Source organism: Leptonotus elevatus, chromosome 3, assembly GCF_054856555.1.
Source record: "Leptonotus elevatus isolate MCC_2025b chromosome 3, RoL_Lele_1.0, whole genome shotgun sequence".
Classification (NCBI taxonomy): Eukaryota; Metazoa; Chordata; class Actinopteri; order Syngnathiformes; family Syngnathidae; genus Leptonotus; species Leptonotus elevatus.
The window spans coordinates 5346109-5363748 of record NC_141241.1 but is presented as its reverse complement, the minus strand read 5'-3'; the positions used below and the strand labels follow the sequence as shown (position 1 = coordinate 5363748).

The window sequence follows — 17640 nt, the reverse complement described above, 5'->3', positions numbered from 1 at the left end:
GAAATGTTGTAAATCTATGAGGCCACTTGTTAACTGTCCAGCGCATCCACTGACTCGAATGCTTTGAGTCAAGCATTACTCACTGGCTGGAAAAACGCTGGATTGACAGACAAATAACAAAGCTTTGGAAACTTTATCACATCATGACTCTTGTATAAACAATGAACCTAACACAAGTGTGTCTGATCAGATTTCGCTCGTTAGCTTCTGTTGGATTTATTGACTGTATTTTAAACTTGGATGATGACGTTATTGATCTTCCAAAGCAGTTTTTCACCACTACACCTGAGAGTATTTACATTTCCAATGATGCCAGAATAATATTGTACAAATACATTTTAATATGCCATATTTAAAAAAAAAAAGAAAAGAAAAAAAAAGTCACCTCCATAACAGATGTAGACAGAAAAAGAAGCCTGACCAAACCAAAAACACATCGTCTCATTCCCATGGAGACAACCTCGCTGGCTTCTAAACAAAAATCAAATTGAATCATGTTTTTTTTTTTATCTGAACAAGCCAACAGTAATTTTAGTCAGCCTTGAGTCTTTCACCAAAGATCTCAAAGGGCATCAATTGGCGATCAATTCTCATGTTGGTATCCAATTTGCGTAGTGAGTTCTCACGTTGCTTAAAGTCCGAGTGTGACACAAGAGGCCAGAGCTGCGATTTGATCCTCAAATCTCAAGAGCTGTGAGGGAGACGTGCACGCCACCAGGCTTCGGCCGCCTCCAAATTTTTCCTACCAAATTTCATTAATCTTCCAACGTGCCCAAGTTTCTGCACTCTTTACTCGATACTTTGTTGAGTTCACCACAGCAGGAGTTGGGCCCTCATTTTCTAAATGACACTTAACAGTGACACCTAAGAGCGCAGTACTGGTTTCAGAAAAGTTATTTCCCATGGTATCTGTCAATCAAACACCTTTTAATAAGGACTGGCTTCAGTCTAGGGCACTCCAACATAAAGGTCACATTGGTAAATGACTGCAGAGACATTTTCATTTTCACTGAGGAACGCCGGAGCTCCATCTACTTCAGGGGTGTCAAACGCATTTTAAATCAAGGGCCACTTTCACCCAAATTTGATCTAAGTTGGCCACTAAGCGTAATCACAGTAGTATACATTTTTTTTGTCAGTCATAATAATGTATTTCCCACGTTAAACCCACTTTGTGTCTTATTTCCTGGTTTCATAAACAAAAAGTACTCACTTTGGTCATTAGACCACATTTCAGCCTGAGTTACCTGACACTGCAGCTTAGAACGTCATTTTCTCTCTGAATGCTTCTCCAAACCCGCGTCCCACTTCTTTGCAAGTCGTCCTAAGTATGTCAAACAAAATGATGGTCAGCAAAGAAAAGAGCATATCTGTACGCAAAACCTTTTAATATGAGGTAGATGTTACACTATTCCTTTACATTGTCGCAAAAGACGAGAATACGAAGGATCGAGAGCAACACAAATTAACTTCATTGGCAAGGCAAGTGAGTGTTAGTAGCTTTCTCAACTCAAGCTACGTTTCCTGCTCTAATTTCCCCTCCTCCTCTCGTTATTGTCGATGACTAGGGTGTTAATGATTGCATCTGGCGGTGCCACAAATTAATTCCTGCCTCTCTGGCAAAAAGCTGTTCCCCACCTGATTATGCAAAGCAGGCCTATATTCTCTCTCTTTGAAGTGGAGGGTAAGCTGCTTAGAGATTCCCCCCTCGAGGAACCGCGGCAACATGGGGAACATCAACAAACCAGAGTTCACACAGAGGTCAGCAAGATGGCTGACCATTTTTGTACCCTCACTCATCGCCTCGTATCATCTCCGTATATCTTCTGCCTTGGCGCAAGACATGCTTAGATGAGATCAGCTACATTTCAAAGTGGGTCAGCAAAAATAGAACAGCCAATAATAATAGCCATAGAAATGTACTCAACAGTGTGTGTTCACCCATTGAAGGTGGACAGAGCAGATGCGGGGATTGTTTTCCTCAATAGGGCCTGCTTTATCACCTGTGTCATTTTTCGTTTTGAAAAAAATCATTGCTGGGGCACCAACCACTTAGGTAGGCTACATACCAGGAACATAAAAATCTGTATCCTGCTTATCATCCAAACATTAGAAAACGCCCAGACAACTCAAATCATTTTTAATTCATTACAAAAATAGGTAACTTTAAAAAAAAAAAAAAGCTACAACTAATTAACAGGGATGTAACGATAATGGCAATATAGCGATATATATATATATTAAGATTGCCACATCATCATCATGTTACAATATTAAAAAGCAGACATGAGGACATGACAATGAAATGACTGGCCAAATCTATTTGTTTGTCACTGCTGTTATTATGCACAAAAGCAATATTATGTTATTATTGTGACTTTTTTTTATATCAACAACACCAACCTCCCCACAATATTAACTATTGTATTTTGAGGTTCATATCATACCGTGACGCTGGGATATCGTCATATCCCTACTAATTAGCCTACTAGTCAACAAAACATTTTAAATACATTTTCTCATCAAGCCAAATTTGTAGTGAGAAAGCAGAGATAAAAAATAAAAAAAATCACCACAAGCCAGCCATGCCTACAAGGCTGTTTGAATTAAGGATTACAGATGATTACAGATTCCCCCACACATATTTTTCAAACTCGTATTCAGTTTCCGCAGGCTATAATGCATGAATTTTAAATGGCATAAATCAGGTAGTGGGCATCTACAAAGGTGTCGTATTTGGTGCTTATTCAAAGTAGGATTTTTTTGGGGCCACGCTATTCGGTGCCAGTTTAGTGTTGGGAAGTTAAAACACAGGCGGTTGTATGCTGCTGCATTCAAGGACATTTAGTAGACATTGAGCATTTCTACCCGACTAAGACTTGCACTGACCACTCTGGCATGACAGCATTCAGGTAATGAGCTTCTGGGGGATGATAGAACTTGATGACTTGTTGAAGGGTGCATAATTTGATGTAGTGGTACTTAAAAGTGGTGCTAATTTTGTGTAGGACAGCACAGGGGAGCTTTAACTTCTTGACATGATTACCGCTCTTACATTTTCTGGTAGAACGAGAGGACATGTTTTAGAAACCCCATGAACGGCTTCACATATTTGCAAGCACTGGTGCCACTTTATTTTGATAAAAGTGCAACTCGGTTTCCTGACTAAAGGCTCACAACCCTTAAGAATGATCCTTTTAAATTGGGTTGAATGATCAAAAGCTGCAAACAAAAGGAAATCTCCATTTATTTTCTGTAACTGCGTCTTACTTTTAATTGAAAGAAAAGGGAATACATGCAACAGCTTCTCTAAATTATTGACTAACCTTAAAATAATGAAAAATTGTTTTGTGCAAAATTGGAACTTGCTAGTAAAATTGGATGGCAAAAAAATTGCTTTTAAGAAAGCATAAAATGTAATAACATAAAAACGTTCTACCGAAGACAAATCATTTCCTCTTTCTAAGCCGAGACAAAAACATTGGCCCCCAGGTTTTACAAGGCTGCGGGACGACAAGGATGCCCAGTTTGCGGTCATACGAGGACACGCGGCCAAACTGTGGCTGCAGAGATTGGGTGTTAGGTACCGGTTCACGGTGAGCAGGGCTAAATGTGAAGTAGCTCGATAAGGGAAGAGCAATCTCCTCCCAGAGGTCCTCGGGTTCAGCTTCAGGACAGTCTTTGAGCACAGCCTCGACCACGGCAAAGTTCTCTGCGCTGGACATGGTGCATGTTGAATAGACCACAAAGCCCCCTGGACGCACTGCTGACAGCGCGGACCTGCAGGGAGAGGATCAACAGTGCACTTCAAGACAAATAGTCTGACAACAAACTTTTTACAACATTTTATACTATGCTTACCAACCATAGGATCGCATACTGTACATCTAATACGATCCGATATAAGTGGATAATAAGACTCAGAGTGGTATTCATTTTCCGATGTCTATTATTATTTATTTATTTTTCTGTTTGTTTGTTGAAGACGGACAACGTTGGGTGACAACAATCTTTAAAAATAACGAGGTTTTTTTCCAGCTTAGCAGCCTATTTAGATTGAGGAATGAATTTGCAGTGGGCCAAGTGGGTAGACAATATTTAATAAGAGATATTCAAAGGGAAAACATGCACATTTGGGCAGCTTCTGCCGGCATGTGAATTCTAAGATGCCTAAAATTTGTAAGTAAAAATTTGAGGATTGTATTTACTTTAGCAATGTGATGTTTAAAAGTGAGATTGGTCAAACATAGTGTCCAAATATTTATATTCTTTTACAATTTGCATTTTCTGCTCAGAAATGCAAATATCAGATTCTATGAGTGATTTATTTGTTTTAGTTAAAAAACAACAACAACATAGCAACAGTTTTGTAGGAGTTAAGTTGTAAATGACAGTTAGCCAGTTGGAAACGTTTATCATGACCTTTGTAATGTGTGTAGCAACCTAATGGTCAGGACCCTTCATAAAAAAATCACAGAATCATCTGCATACATAATGACCTCGTAGCCGTGGCACACAGATGGTATAGAGACAAAACAGAACTGGACCAAGGATTGAACCCTGTGGGATACCCGTGATCTTTAAAAGTGGATTTTGTATTATGTATTTTAATAATATTATGTCCAGTATGTATTACTGCAAAACATCAGGCTGAGAGCTGTTTCTAATATTCTGACTCATTGATTAATATTTCAAAAACTCTCAATATGATGCAGTGCAGTTGCACAGCACTGCAAGATTCAACTTCAATAATAAACACATTACGTTAAATTATGACCTCTCTGACGTGTTTCTAATTATTTTGATTAACCTAATGGCCAGTGATTGCAATTGAGTGACTCAAACGTAATTTCCCTCGATCACCCTTCACCAAATCCTTCTTCCTGAGGGATTCACGGGCATTCAGGTACATGATTTGTCATTTGGACCAAAGCAAATAAGTAGTTAGTTACAAAAGTACAACCTTTGTCCTGGAAATCAATTCTTCAAAGACTCGGGAGACATTTTGACTTGCCGTAGAAGTTGGACCTGGAGCTGCGGCAGCCTGCCTCTCTCCCTTAACCTCTGTTCCACCTGCTGGCCAGCAGACGAGAACAGCCAGCTCCTGTCATTGGAGCATGGAGCGTCAACCAGGACCTGTCACACACACAGCGACATATGCAAGTGAGATGTTGTTCATGCTCCGTTGCTAATCCAGCTTTTCCATTGGTTTGCTCAAAGCCACGCTCTGTTCGCAGACATGAAAAGATATGACACCCCGTACCCAATCAGAACCCATCCAACACATTTATCCTGCCACTGGCCCACTTCTTCTTCTTTTTTTTTTTTTTTACTCTGATCTGTATCCTTAGTAAATGCAATCTCATGCAACATTCTGATGATACATTTCTCTGCAAGACCTTTGCAATCAATATACCTCGAAATTATATAATAATCCAACAAAGGTGCAAAAGTCTGCCTTTAGAAAAAAAATAAGGCTGATTATTAAACTTATTACAATCAAGCAATTTTTTTTTAACTTGATCAATTCCTTTTCTACAGTTCTTATTAGTTCTTTCATGTTATCACCATAGCAAAATAAATGTATATCATCAGTGAACATTACAAATGTTTATATATTTGAAACTAACATAATTTAAATATGGCAAAAAAAAAAAAATCATCTTGTCTACATAACTATATGGTCCTGTGGTTTTTCTTTTTTTTCTTTTGTCTTAAAAAAGAAAAACCACAGGACGATCATTTAAATATTTGTGTGGTACTGTTTTGTGGGGATTTTAAATTACAATGCATTGTCTGACAGACATTTCTTGTATTAATATCTTCCGAGTCAAAAACTAAATATGTAGCCAAAGGTCAAGAAAATGTCACAATACTGTTCCTAATAACAATAATAACCATAATTCTCTCTTTGCATGTTAAGTCCAGTCCTGTGCGTAGTTTGAAACAAAAATATGCAGCACTGAATTCTGAATTTACCTTGATGGGTAAATTTATATTATAAAATAAAATGCAAAAAAATAATATATGATCAAATATATCTTCTCTGATTATCAGTCTCATTGTACATATCATTTATAATACTGACTTTATACTTGGTTGCTCTTATTTTTCTAAAAAAAAAAGAAGAAAAAGAAAATCTACTTGTACAATGAAACACTACCTTCATGCAAAATACAAACATAACAGCAGTTTTTTGCTTACTTTGTCATAAATCCCCGGCTCCCTTTGCCCAAAGGACCGTCCATCCTGGGCCGAGACGACCACTCTGCTGCTCAATGAGCGCGGCAGGAAAGACTCCAAGGTTTTAGTCAGTCTGTCGTGTCTGTGACGATCGGGTTCATTACAGCAAAGGAATGCTGGAAACACAATTATAATAAAAACATTTAAATAAATGCTTCAGAAATGAAAAGAAAAATCGCTATTCCGGTAAAGGTAGGATGATGTGGCGTTAGGTTCACTCCAATTATATTTATATACAGGAAAAACTCAATACATTAGAATAATGTGTAACATAATTTATTTCAGGTGTAGTTAAAAATGTAAAACTGTTAAGTAGATTATATTTATGAATATAAATAAATAACTAAATAAATATTTAATGATTGTGTTTTTAATAATTGTGTGATGGCTGAAGGCCTTTTTTTTTACGCCCTTCTCCTTCCTCATAATTCATCCGATTCACATCATTACAATTTCAACATATCCCAAAAATTCTGGCCTGAGTGCTTCCATTTTTTTTTCCATTCCAAAAATTCACCGTTTTACCATAATTTACCATTTTTCACCTAAAAATGTACTATTCATTCCAACGGATGCCAAATTCCCATCCAATGCATATTTACCATTCACTTCGATTGGTACAGTCACACAACCAGATTCAGTGTTCCTATTTGAAATTTAAATCATTCTGTTTATCCAATTCACCTTATGAACAATTTTCAACATGCCAAAATTTTGCAATACCAAACATTTGATCTTTCTTTAACCACAAAAGATTGCCATATTAGGACATATTCTACATTACTCACTCCTCTCTCAACGTTGCTTGGCTGATTCTAATTTTCTAAAGCCCCAAATATTTACATATTGACCTCCAGTTTCCACGTATATTAAGCAATTAAAACTATTCCAAAGTCAACATATCCAGCTCATCCCATGTCATTCACTATCATTCCAAATTATTCCATTTGCTTCAATGTTTTTTTATTCCGTTTTACAGCATTCACACGCAATTTTTCCATAAATTGCGTGTGAATGTCGATTTTAAATCGCTATTTCTAAAAGTGCAATTTAAAACTCACAATAGTAAAAAAAAATTATATGAAAAAAATCTAAAGTATTTTCTCACGTGTATAATGAATCTATGTTTGACATTAGTCTCACTTCTTCAATGGAATGGAATAATGGAATAAATATTCCCCCAACATTCCAATTTAATGAGATACTACGTGTCAAGAAAAACAAAACAGTAATCCTCAAATTGCTTATGTTTTTCTTAGCTGGGCCAGATACCGCATATGACTTATGAATCCCAAATTAAGTGAACAAACTGTGCTGCACTAAAGTTGCGCAGCTGTGTTTGAGGATTAATTCTTAAAAGGACGCTTAAGTAAAGCAGAGTCACCTGGGGTAGCACACTGCATTATAGCGAAAGCTTTGCCCCCGGGAGCGGCGCAAAGATCCAAAACCTTCTCTCCATCTCGGACTTGCAAAGCGAGCACTGGGAGCAAGGAGGCGGCGTTGAGGAGGTAGTACTGCTTCAGTTGGCCGGGCCTGTGAGCCTGCGATGGAAAACGCAGCGGATGGCGGTGGATATAACACTGCAGTGGCGACGAGGGCGGACTGAAGCCGGCTTCTGATTGAGCCTGCTGAATGGGAGCTGGAGAGCTGTCGTCAAGCTGGAGATGGGAGTCAGCACTTGGACATTTGGCGAGAGACTCTTTGGACGTTTGACATTCAGCAGTGAACACGGTGCGCAAAACACCAGGCGATGTCAGGGATTCTTTCTGAGGCAGTAGAGTGGAAAAGCCTTTTGACAAGAGGACACGCTTGATGTCTGTCACTACAGTAAAGCGATTGAGCAATACCCCGTACTGCCAAGAAGGAGGGTCAAGCAGCACAGATCTGTGAAACAGAAATAGTACCAGTAAGCAAAGATACAGGCAATAAAAATAAATGCATTAATATCGACAACTATACTGACCTCACAGATGTCCACAAGTCCCCGAGCTCGTCACTGTACTGATGGTCAAAATGGTCCAGAATTAGCTGGCATGACGATCTTTGTTTGTTATTTCTTCTGAGTACCTGCTATGAACAGAATGCCAAAAGTTTCTTTTTTAGAGATATCATCATAGATGGAATTGACTAGCAGCATCCCATAGGAATAGCACTCGGAATGTTTATAGTCGGGGATGAGTCATCCATCCGCGTAACCTTATTTGATCCCCTACCAGGAGGAGACAAGTAAATATTTTGACATTCAGAAAATTCTCCTCCAAGGACAGACAGGTATTTTGTGTTTAAGGCCAAAGTACATTTACATAAACTGACAAGTGGACACTATTATTATGCAAGCTACATCTCATGCTGACATTCTTTAAATTTTGTACTAGTACCAGGCCACTGGTATGCAGGCTCCCTCTAGTGGTATGCAAAATAATCACTGCCGAAATACTAAATGCAGGTCAGGTGTACTTAATCCAGTTGGATTTCATTTTTAACTGTTTAGATTTTGGGGGGGGGGGGGGGGGCACAATTTTTATTAAACTATATTTTCAATGCAATTAAACTGAATCATTGTCTAAATGTTTGCTTGAACAGTATTTAAATGCAGATGCTGGTTTTAACAGATGTACCTGGAATTATTAAGGAAATGTGAAAAGTTTGAGAACCACAGATTAAGAAGTAAAAAAGGGGCTTTGCCAAACATTTTTTTTAAATCTATTAAAATATTAGTAAGTAACAGCTCAGTGTGTGATGCAGAGCCATCAAAACAAAAACAAAAAAAACACACAAAATAATGTTATACTTCAGTTCGTTTCTTTCATTCTGTTATTAGCATTATAAAATATTATGTCATTGTGCACCTGACAGTCTGTCCTACAGTCAAAAAACTAAAAGTAATGGTATATCTACAATTAATAATGATAATAATAAATATTTGAAGAAGATGTATTTTTTTTTTTTTACGTACTGGTTATTCATGTCAGTTTTTACTTTTACAGTTTTCAATGAGTAATGCAGTGGCGACACGTGCTGGACACTGTCTGAAACGCGACATGTACACGCTGACAGTTAATAATATTTATAATATATATATATATAATTATATATATCGCGGAGACACGCTTGAAATTAATAAATATATTCTTCTCTTTTGTATATAATTGAATAAATGGAGAGCGAGAATAAACCGTTGGTTCATAAAATAATGACAGTAATATTGACAGTCGGTGATTTATTTTAATTTGTTTTACCTGTGATGCTTGTTTTGGCTTGTGTTTTAGAACAGCATCGTGATCAACTGACGAACATAGACGTCTCGGTGTTAGCTTCCCACTTCTGTCTGTTAATGTCCTCCGTAGGTAAACTGGAAATGGAAACATTTGAATACTCCATGTCATGAAGACCTCAGAAGCTCAGGAGTGAATTTCAACAAAATAGTTTACATCAAGCATGGGTAATGTCACTGTTTCTTGTTCTACGTTAAAGGCTGGTTGTTGGTATGCACTTTTAGAGTGGATAGCGCCGAAATGTGGACAGGAGTATGAAGTATGGCTACGATTAGTCAGTGTTTCATAGTCATTTGAAAATCTGTCCAAATTTAGATGCATGAGACCCACGTGTATATTTTAACAATTTGTGTCAAAGTCAGAAAATAATCAACGAGTTACGTTGGTGCAAAAAAAAAAAGGGGGGGGGGAGCAAGAACTGGCCGGGGGCTCCCGGTTCAAGATGGCGGTTAGGTTTACATTGTTGACGCGCATGCGCGTACTTTATAGATCACCAATAACACCGGAAGTAAATCCTAAAGGGACTTTGCGCATGTGCAATCCTCTCGTGCTTTCGACCTCCACCCGTCACCGGTAAGGGCTAATCTCTTCTGCCATACAGCGTTTTAAATTATGATTTAGAAACAGTATGCGTCGCCTCTGCGCTACATATTGATTTTAAACATGCGACATTATTCTGTTGTGTTCCACTAGCTTGATTTTGATAGCCACCTTTTCGATTGCACCTATACGCTGACCTTACTTGTGTGCATTCTGTACTTGCGTTGTTCATACCTAAATTGTTGCAGACATTCGCCGTCTCAATGAATGTGCACCTTGTGATGTTTTTTTTATATGGATTTTGTTTGTCATCGCACAGATCTTAATCTTCTCCAGCTCCGGCACTTGACCCAACTAGGACGTCCTGTCGTGATGTATGCCTGCGCTAAATTCGTTTCAACGCCCTCTCTGGTGAGGCTACACAAAGTGCATGGAAATAAATGACAACGTGTACACGTGAATGAGTCGTTTTTAGTTATTTACTACTGCATTAGTTTGATGTTGTTAGCACTTGCTCGTAGTGTTGCTCTGGCATTGACCCTTTGCTAAAAAGTTAGCCTGTGTGAACAAGGACGACGAAACCAAAATGGATGAGGACAACCACTTCCACCTTCAACAACTTCAAATTTAATGATCGTATTAATAATTTGGGGTTTTATGGACATTATTATCTTCATCTCCGTTGGCACTCACGATAACTTATGCCACTTCATGCTGAAAAAGCTTAAGGTCATAACATCCAAAATAGTGAACAGGTTGGCCAAATAATTTCAGAGGTGGAAGTAGACACACGTAGAGATGTCCACATACATTTTGGTGACTATTGATCGCAGTGGGGTTATGATTGTATTTGAGCACTGATTTAATAAACAATACCATTTTTTGTTCCCTTTTTTTTTTATATATATAGGTCCGTGCAGGATCTCGGGGTCTTTACAGGCCGCTGTCAGCAGCTGTCGTGTCAGATGCCAAGAGGGCAGAGGTGAGCAGCAGACAACATAGAACGTTTGTTGGGTTAATGTCATTTTTGTCAGATGGGATTTGGTGTTCAAAATTCAGAGTAACCAATTGGAACACTTTCCAAACAATTTGCAGCACCTTTTGCTTAAGTGCTTCGGAATGGTTGTCCTTTAAGTGGAAATTCTTCTGTTACTTTTGAGAACTTGTAAGGGTCATCATGGGATCATAGCTAGGTTAAAAACATTGAGTTTTGTTTGTAAATTACAATTTTTATTTGTAATTTTTATTTATTGAAAAATCTGCTAGCCTGATAAGAATTTTTTTTTTGAAAATCCATATCACCCTGGTTTTGTATTATTGAAATATTAAACTTTTCATATTTGAGGTCTCGGCGCTAGCTAATTGCATGTCTATTATTTCCTAGACTGCTGGACTCCTCCCACCACAGGGAATCGCCGCTTCCCAGCAGCAGGTGGCGCTGCGTGGATTTCAGACCAGCGCTGTAAGCCGTGACATCGACACTGCTGCCAAGTTCATTGGAGCTGGAGCTGCCACTGTGGGAGTGGCCGGATCTGGAGCCGGTATTGGGACAGTGTTTGGTAGCCTCATCATTGGCTATGCCAGGTAAGACAAAATATAAAAAAATATATATATTTAACAGTTTGCATGGATTATTTATATTTTGGAATGTGTAAAGAAAGATGGAGGATGTTTTTTTTTTCTCGTCTTAATATGTCAATTCTGCATATTTTTCTCCACAGGAACCCTTCTCTGAAGCAACAGTTGTTCTCCTACGCCATCCTGGGCTTTGCTCTTTCCGAGGCCATGGGTCTCTTCTGTCTGATGGTGGCGTTCCTCATTCTGTTTGCCATGTAACCCATTTCCAGATATCTGCAGCCAGGGACGTGTCACAACGATACCAAGAATGAGCAGTCTGCACGTCCATGTATGGTACAATCATGGTGCTTAGTCCTCCTTGTCTGTAATGATTGTGAACAGTTGGCAAACCAACCATTTTTAATGGTTTTTGCTATTATATTGTATATTTAATCAAATGTTTTTGTTAAAGATCACATAAAAGAAAACATGGAGTCTGTGAACTCGGTGTGGGCGTTTTAATTGGTGTGTTTGAGATATTTCAAGATTAACACATGGTCTTTCATTTGAGTTCTATTATTCTTCCAGCAGATAGCAAATCATCTGCAGGTGTTTAAAGAACTTGTAAAATTGTTATGGAAGTTGAATCAAATTCGTGTTAGAGATCTCATAATACATGAAATGCAAGTACACTTCATGTCCAATAGTCATATTTGCATCAACGTTAGGTTACTTAGAGCTACTTCATTGCCACTAATTCCATTGTGTCACTTAAAAATAATAATAGTAAAGTTAGAAATGATTGGCAGCACGTTGGCATGGCTTGCAGTACATCATGTTGCCACAAGAGGGAAGCAACAGCTCACACTTGATAGTAAGCCATTCACCAAACCGGTTCTCAGTGGTAAAGTACAGTAACAGAAAAACACAAAACGATGACGTATTCTCACGAGCCGAAACATTAGGTATACCAGAAAAACGAGATCCATCAAATATTCTACCTTTGAGCTCACCGTCAGGAAGATGTTAAAAATATAAATCTTAGCCTGCTGGATTATGACAGTAGAATTGCATGACATGAGAAATTTGGATTTTGCCTCTCTTATGCAGCTAAATAGAATAAGTAAAATGGGATTCGTGTGGCACACTCACTGCCATTGTACGTCACTGCGAATTACAAACGCAACAATAGCATTGATGGTGTCCATTTAAATTTAGCATTATTTTTTTGTAAAGGCCGATTTTTTTAATACATTTTTTTTCTGTTTGATCAATCATGCAGCTGTTGTGAATGAGTAGACAGCCAAACGTAATATTTGGCAATAATTAGCAAACAGATGTTCTGATTTGACATATGCAAACACTGCGCAGTTGTTTTGTTCTTAACCCGATCTGATAATGCCTGTTTTTGTTGCCATTGTTGATATGCCGAGAAGAGAGCACGGATGACTCACGTGCACATTGCGTTTTATGAACTGCCAGCACGACGAGGAGATGCCGCTCAGCGATCTCTAAATTTACCTCGAAAATTAAATATTTATATCGTCTAGCTTTTAGTGGGCTTTCCCTTCACAAATATCCTCGTAGGAGTAGGATGCTCCATTTGGCTTTACGGAAGGGAAATTCCTCCGCTCTTCCAGTCGGCCCCCTCCGCTCCGGTGATGGTGCCATTACGCACTACTATAATAAGCATGGACCGCGATTCCCTGTGACGTCACATTCGCTTCTGTATAAATAAGATGAGCGGCTGCCAGTGAAAGAAAGACACTACTGCGGGATTACTGGAGCGGACTTCGTCGGATTTATTGGCATCACCTAGTAAGTGATTTGATACATTATTTAGTTTTAATTAAGACAATTGTGGAAAAACCGGATTACACCACTCTAAAGAATCGCTCGATGTATCCACAGGTCCTCTTAACAGCGATGACTTTGAACAAGAGCGACAAACTGCGGAGCATGGACAAGAGGAGAGGCAGCACACCCTTCCCCATGAACATGACCCACCTGCACCGGAGAAGCATGCCGGTGGACGACAGGGACCTGCGCGCCGCCGCAGTCCTTCCAAACGGACAAAGCGACGAGCTGTCCAAGCTGCTGCGCTGCACCTCCCACTCCCAGAACGAGCAGCACCGGGGCAGCTGCGCCTCCGACTCTTCCGACTCGGTCATCTCCACCGGCAGCGACCCGGACTCGCAGGTGCACAAGGTGGTTCTCCTCGGCGAGCACGGCGTGGGCAAGTCGAGCCTGGCGCGCGTCTTCGGCGGAGTGGAGGACGCCGGCCACGACTGCGATGAAGCAGGTACATGATGGCATGCAGAGGGATGAGTCATCAACCATTTCACGGTCATGCCCTTTGTGTCACCAAAGGTCAATTCATATACTATTCAAATTTTTTTGCTAGAGGGTTATGGAGTTCTGATATAAGCGCAGTGGTTTGGAAGGTATAGGCTATTTGTATAGTGGTTCACTCGTCTGACTTCAATGCATCCATTAGGTCAGGTCACACATGCACATACAAAATAAAATAAAAAATAAAAAAAGAGAGAGAGCAGTGATGATGACATGTCGCATCGGTAAAATTACTGAATGAACAATACTGAGCTCTCTCAGTAAAAAAAAAAAAAAAGTCAGGTCACACTCAGTGAAGGTGTGAATTAGTGTTAGCTTTCTGTCTGTACAGAATTGCTTTTTTCAATACAATGTACAGGAGACGTCTAATAAAATGAATGGAAAAAAATATTCTGTAAATCAGCCAATCTTGTTAATTAGAATTTGCAGGAAATTAAATTGTCAAAATGTCCAGAGTCTTGCGTTTGGTCTCTTATTTTCTTCTGAAAATATTAAAATCAAATAAAAATAAGAAATAAAACTAACATAATAAAAAAAAAAATACATACATACATACAAAAATATTCTCTTATTTTCTTCTGACTGCCTTTCAGCTGAGATAGGCTCCATCTCCGTTATCCTTAAACATGATAAGTGCTCAAATGGACGGTTGGATGGATGCATCTAACAGTTGTGTGAATCCGCGATGGCAAATTTGCTCTGATGGATTGGTTTCTTATTTCCGCACGCAAGAGTGTACACATATTGATTATTGCTATTTCCATCTCCAGCCAGGCACCAGGGCTGCTCTCAGCTGTCGCAAACACATCACTGTAGTGTATAACACGAAGCAAAATTTGTGCTCACAGGCCAGGCCATAACCAGCTGTCATTGCCTCCAAAAACATACATTGCAGGGGGGGAAAAAAAAGGCTAAATAGACTGTTTTGGTGTAACATATTTATTTCCTCCCTTTCAGGAAACACTTACGATAGATCTATTGTGGTGGATGAAGAGGAATCAGCCATCATCCTGTATGACATCTGGGAACAGGTGAGCTTCATGATCATTTCCGCTTACACAAATTCATATCCACCATCACCGCGCAAAGCTGACAAGTGCAATCTTTTGTGGCTATGAAGGATAACAGCCAGTGGCTGAAAGAGCAGTGCATGAGGATGGGCGACGCTTACATCATCGTGTATTCAGTGACGGACAAATCAAGCTTCGAGAAGGCGTCAGAGCTGCGGATTCAGCTGCGCCGGGCCAGACAGTCTGAGGATATTCCCATCATCCTCGTGGGCAACAAGAGTGACCTGGTGCGGTCCAGAGAAGTGTCAGTCGATGGTAAGTCGGTAAAATTAACAATGTTAGTGGTTCTTAAAGTTCTTAAAGTGGATGTCAACCTTGAACTTTTCTTGACAATAATATGTTATTTGTGGAATATGAGTTATGAAAAAAATCCAGCCAGTTTTATCCATCTCAGGAGGCGGCCATTTTGCCACTTGCTGTCGACTGAAGATGACATCACAGTTGCTCAGGCAACGGCCAATCACAGCTCACCTGTTTTCTGAAGCTCAGCTATGATTGGTTGTTACCTGAGACCTGAGCAACTGTGATGTCATTTTCACTTGGCAGCAAGTGGCAAAATGGCCGCCCCCCTCAGATGGATAAAAACGGCTGGATTTTGCTGCTAAACTTATTTTCCAATTCCACTAATATTAACCAGAATAACATATTTAGACCATATAGAACATATTTTGAAGGGAAAAAAATTGGGGGGTTAACTTCCAATTTAGCCTTGTTGGAGATGCTAAACCTCATATGTGCATTCACTGAACCCTTTTTTTAATAGTTTTTTTTCCTTCAAATTCAAGGGGTTAGGATTTACTGGTGACCAAAATAAACAGGGAGAGTAGCCTTTTCATTTAGCAGCTTCAGAAAGTACACCTTTGGTTTTGCTAGCGAGCTAGTTGCGCTGGACTAGAATTGCTAAAGTTAGCATTGCAAATCATGCAAATAGGACGCTGAATCCCATCATTCAATTCGACTCAACTCTATATTCAAAACAAAGCGCCGCTATGGAACCCAGGGGCAGCAGAAACAATGAAAACAGCAGAGGCCCCAGAATTGAACCCTGTGGAACACCTTACGTTCCGATATACATGTAGTGTGATCACCTGCAACCAATGATGGCCAAGCAGGGCCGGCAAACCCCTGAAAGTGACTCACGGAACCCCCGGGGTTCGATCGAACCCAGGTAAAGAACCACTGAGCTACGTATAGGCCGACTAGTAAGCAATATTAAACAGGAAGTCCATGTTAATCATTTGAGGGTTCGATGAGCAAATCTCACTTGATTCAGGTCTGGACAAATTGTTCCCATTAAGGCCAATGCAAATGTTTACATTTAAAAGAAGAGTTACAAAACCACAACCACTCATTGAGTTATTTTCTTGGAACTAAACGTACATGTCCCCCCCCCCCCCTTCATTGCTATTCCAGAGGGAAGTGCTTGCGCAGTGGTGTTTGACTGCAAGTTCATTGAGACGTCAGCCTCCCTCCACCACAACGTGCGGGACCTGTTTGAGGGCATCGTCAGGCAAATCCGCCTGAGGAAGGACAGCAAAGAGGAGAACGCCCGACGCATGGCCAACTGCAGGCGCAGAGAAAGCATCAGCAAGAAAGCCAAAAGATTCCTGGGCCGCATGGTCGCACGCAAGAATAAGAAGATGGCTTTTCGGCAGAAGTCCAAATCCTGCCACGACCTCACGGTTCTTTGAGAAACCAGATTGGATACAAGGACTTTTTTTTTTCCTTCTTTTCTTTGGCCTCTGAAGACCCAACGCTGTGTGTTTTTTATTTGAACACTAAAATGGACTCATTGAGCTGTACAGAAATATATTTTTGATTTTCAGACACCAAAAAAAAAAAAAGAAGTCTTGGTTAATAGAAAACTTGTCATATCATGTTTATTGGTGTTCACGTGCATGAAGCTTTGCGTATTTATTTCCTTTTGTCCGCCGTCAAATGTTGCAGTCACGAATGAGAAATTGAGAGATTGCAAATATGGCCTTTCCTATTTTACTGGAAGGGAGCGATTGTAAGAATTAAACATACATACATCTCATTATGCTCAAGGACATTAAGCGTCACATGTAGTCTGGAGTGGCATTTACTTGAAGGGCGCTACGCAGGTTCGTGCCTCTGACAAGTTAAACGCAGCTGCAGCGCTGAGAGAAATAACGACAACACTGAGTTCCGTTTGTGAAGCAATACGTTATATTTGTCTTGTAGACATTCAAGTTTTCTTTGTTTTTGGATAATTGCGTTTTTTTCAATAAATTTCAAATGAAAAAAAAAAAACACTCTCTTGTTTTTCCTCTGGCAAGATAAAAAAATGTTTCGGTTCAGTGAAGTTGGTTAGTAGAATTAGCATCCTTTTGAATATTCATCAGCAGAATGGTTCTACTCTGGCTTTGGTTTCACAGGAAGGAAACATGGTAATTAAGCGGGGATATTTGATTGTGTTAACCATTAATCCACCGAGGGAGTAGAAGAACGAGACTTTTTCCAGCCAATTTAAACTCTGCTCACACCTCTCAAAGGGAACGCACTCATCATTTTGAAGGAGGTAGGAATCAAATAAAACATTGTCTTTAAAGGTCGTCTTGAATATATTTCGGATTCCCTTG

At 39.6% G+C, this 17640-nt stretch overlaps 3 protein-coding genes across 5 annotated transcripts; 2 read left to right on the top strand and 1 right to left on the bottom strand.

The window, feature by feature from the left end:
• Window positions 1–923: 923 nt before the first annotated feature.
• Window positions 924–9695, bottom strand: nsun3 (NOP2/Sun RNA methyltransferase 3). 3 transcript variants are annotated; one of them, XM_086071966.1, is made up of 7 exons: window positions 9483–9695; window positions 8207–8313; window positions 7628–8127; window positions 6205–6359; window positions 5015–5136; window positions 3588–3780; window positions 924–1324 (listed from the first exon to the last, which is right to left on the bottom strand). In XM_086071966.1, the coding sequence occupies exons 1-7, from the start codon at window positions 9627–9629 to the stop codon at window positions 1244–1246; spliced, it is 1305 nt and encodes a 434-aa protein (XP_085928092.1). In that variant the 5' UTR covers window positions 9630–9695; the 3' UTR covers window positions 924–1243. The 3 variants fall into 3 exon arrangements, with proteins under 3 accessions (XP_085928092.1, XP_085928090.1, XP_085928091.1); XM_086071964.1 differs by lacking the exon at window positions 924–1324 and having other exon boundaries at window positions 1483–3780; XM_086071965.1 differs by lacking the exon at window positions 924–1324 and having other exon boundaries at window positions 1483–3780; window positions 8207–8310.
• A 325-nt stretch (window positions 9696–10020) lies between these two features.
• On the top strand, window positions 10021–12118 carry LOC147176727 (ATP synthase F(0) complex subunit C3, mitochondrial-like). The gene is made up of 5 exons (XM_086071967.1): window positions 10021–10091; window positions 10378–10469; window positions 10969–11040; window positions 11443–11642; window positions 11780–12118. The coding sequence occupies exons 2-5, from the start codon at window positions 10431–10433 to the stop codon at window positions 11892–11894; spliced, it is 426 nt and encodes a 141-aa protein (XP_085928093.1). The 5' UTR covers window positions 10021–10091; window positions 10378–10430; the 3' UTR covers window positions 11895–12118.
• A 987-nt stretch (window positions 12119–13105) lies between these two features.
• rrad (Ras-related associated with diabetes) lies at window positions 13106–17270 on the top strand. The gene is made up of 5 exons (XM_086071599.1): window positions 13106–13433; window positions 13527–13917; window positions 14925–14998; window positions 15088–15292; window positions 16451–17270. The coding sequence occupies exons 2-5, from the start codon at window positions 13542–13544 to the stop codon at window positions 16726–16728; spliced, it is 933 nt and encodes a 310-aa protein (XP_085927725.1). The 5' UTR covers window positions 13106–13433; window positions 13527–13541; the 3' UTR covers window positions 16729–17270.
• The last annotated feature ends 370 nt before the right edge of the window (window positions 17271–17640 follow it).

Coding starts and splice junctions, on each gene's coding strand:
- LOC147176727 (XM_086071967.1), top strand. CDS start 10,431: ATGTATGCCTGCGCTAAATTCGTTTCAACGCCCTCTCTG. Junction 11,041..11,442: donor CAGATGCCAAGAGGGCAGAG/GTGAGCAGCAGA, acceptor ATTATTTCCTAG/ACTGCTGGACTCCTCCCACC. Junction 11,643..11,779: donor CTCATCATTGGCTATGCCAG/GTAAGACAAAAT, acceptor TTTTCTCCACAG/GAACCCTTCTCTGAAGCAAC.
- nsun3 (XM_086071964.1), bottom strand. CDS start 9,629: ATGACATGGAGTATTCAAATGTTTCCATTTCCAGTTTACCTACGGAGG. Junction 6,360..7,627: donor AATGCAGTGTGCTACCCCAG/GTGACTCTGCTT, acceptor TTGTGTTTCCAG/CATTCCTTTGCTGTAATGAA. Junction 5,137..6,204: donor AGCCGGGGATTTATGACAAA/GTAAGCAAAAAA, acceptor TGTGTGTGACAG/GTCCTGGTTGACGCTCCATG.
- rrad (XM_086071599.1), top strand. CDS start 13,542: ATGACTTTGAACAAGAGCGACAAACTGCGGAGCATGGACAAGAGGAGA. Junction 13,918..14,924: donor CCACGACTGCGATGAAGCAG/GTACATGATGGC, acceptor CCTCCCTTTCAG/GAAACACTTACGATAGATCT. Junction 15,293..16,450: donor CAGAGAAGTGTCAGTCGATG/GTAAGTCGGTAA, acceptor TTGCTATTCCAG/AGGGAAGTGCTTGCGCAGTG.